Source organism: Mus pahari, chromosome 8, assembly GCF_900095145.1.
Source record: "Mus pahari chromosome 8, PAHARI_EIJ_v1.1, whole genome shotgun sequence".
NCBI lineage: Eukaryota > Metazoa > Chordata > Mammalia > Rodentia > Muridae > Mus > Mus pahari.
In genome coordinates this window covers 60,552,879-60,554,277 of record NC_034597.1, presented here as the reverse complement: position 1 = coordinate 60,554,277, position 1,399 = coordinate 60,552,879, and the positions used below count along the sequence as shown (strand labels likewise).

Below are 1,399 nucleotides of genomic sequence, written 5' to 3'. Positions count from 1 at the left end.
AAAAAAAAAAAAGAATATATACAATAAGTGTCTCTAAAAAGACACTTGTGTGCCTCTATTTGAAATCAGAAACAATGGACTCCAAGAAACTGGAATTCCCCTCACTAATCTCGTGCTGGCAGAAGGGGACAAAGGCCAGATTCTAGGGGCCCCTTTACTCTTTTAAGCCCAATAAGTTGCAGAGTCCGAGAAATCGGAGAAAGAACAGTGATGTGACACTAGAATTGAACCAGAACTTTCTGGCAGCTAAAGCTAACACCAGGCAAGGCTTCCTTTCCAGCCTGGAAAGGGAATGGCAGGTGTCCAGCAGCTAGGCAGGGTCTCCCTCCCCCCTCCCCCGACCCGCCCCACACACCACGCCCCGGCTTCTAATTTCTCTCTGTCCTGAGGATCCTACAGGGTAACCACGGGATCCTTCCTCCGCCCACTGTCCCCTCTCCCTTCCCTTGCTCGCCCACCCCCCACCCCTGCAAGCCCCAACCCAACGCCAGAACTTTCTTCCCACCGTCTTTGGGTCCTCTCCTCTACCGTCGGGATCTTTTTCTACCAGAGCGGCGCCTCGTCACATCCTCCCAGTCTAGAGTGTTCCGCCCACCTCCCCATCCCGTCCTGACTCATCTCACCTTCGGGTCCCCCACCCTCACCCTCACCCTCCCCACCCCCACCCTCACCCTCCCCACCCTCCCACCCCACCATCGAACGTTCTAGGCTTCCCTTTTGAGTCCTACCAGGTCCACCGCGGAGATTCCCCACACTGTCAGACCTCCCCCACCACAGGCACGTGCGCGCCCGGCTCGCAGGGCACTTCCGCGCCATTTCTTTTCGCCGCGGGCTTCCCACTTCGGGCACCGCGCTCACGTCGCGCCACACTCACCAGTAGCAGAAACAACGCTAAGATAGTCCGAAGTCTGAGCTTCGGGAGTGGCCCGAGGCCTGGAGGCTGGTGATCTGCCCGGGCAGCGGCAGAGGCTGTGCGCGTGCTGGCTCCTGGAGGCTTCATGGAGTTAACTGACCCGAAACCCTGCGGCTTCAGCTCTCAAAAGCCACGAAGGATGGCTGTCCCCTCACTCGTAAAAAAGTTCTCTGGATTTCCTCACTCGCAGAAAAGTTCTGGATTCTCCTCGCGGCGACTTGGTGCTCAGCGGTACCTGCGATCTCGGTTGGCTGGCAGGAGAAACTGGGAGGAGCTTGATCACTCGTCCAACCCCTATCCTAATTAGGAAACTTGGGAGCAGTCACTGGACAGAATCTGAACAACTTTTATTTTTTTAAAGAATCACACCACTTTTATTATAGTTGTCAGGTCGTGGATGGATACGCCCATGCTTATTAAAATAACGGATGACAAATCAGTGCAACCTGCCGGGCAGTGGTGGCGCACGCCTATAATCCCAGCACT

General features: G+C 55.5%; 1 protein-coding gene across 2 annotated transcripts in view; it reads right to left on the bottom strand.

Annotated features, from left to right (window-relative positions):
• The window catches only part of Tnfrsf10b (TNF receptor superfamily member 10b), a 17,422-nt gene extending 16,269 nt beyond the window's left edge, over positions 1-1,153 (bottom strand). For both annotated transcript variants that reach the window (XM_029541697.1, XM_029541698.1), the window contains exon 1: positions 875-1,153. In XM_029541697.1, coding sequence (XP_029397557.1) covers positions 875-1,000 — 126 coding nt within the window. In that variant the 5' untranslated portion in view covers positions 1,001-1,153. The remainder of the gene's footprint in view (positions 1-874) is intronic.
• Between the last annotated feature and the right edge of the window lie 246 nt (positions 1,154-1,399).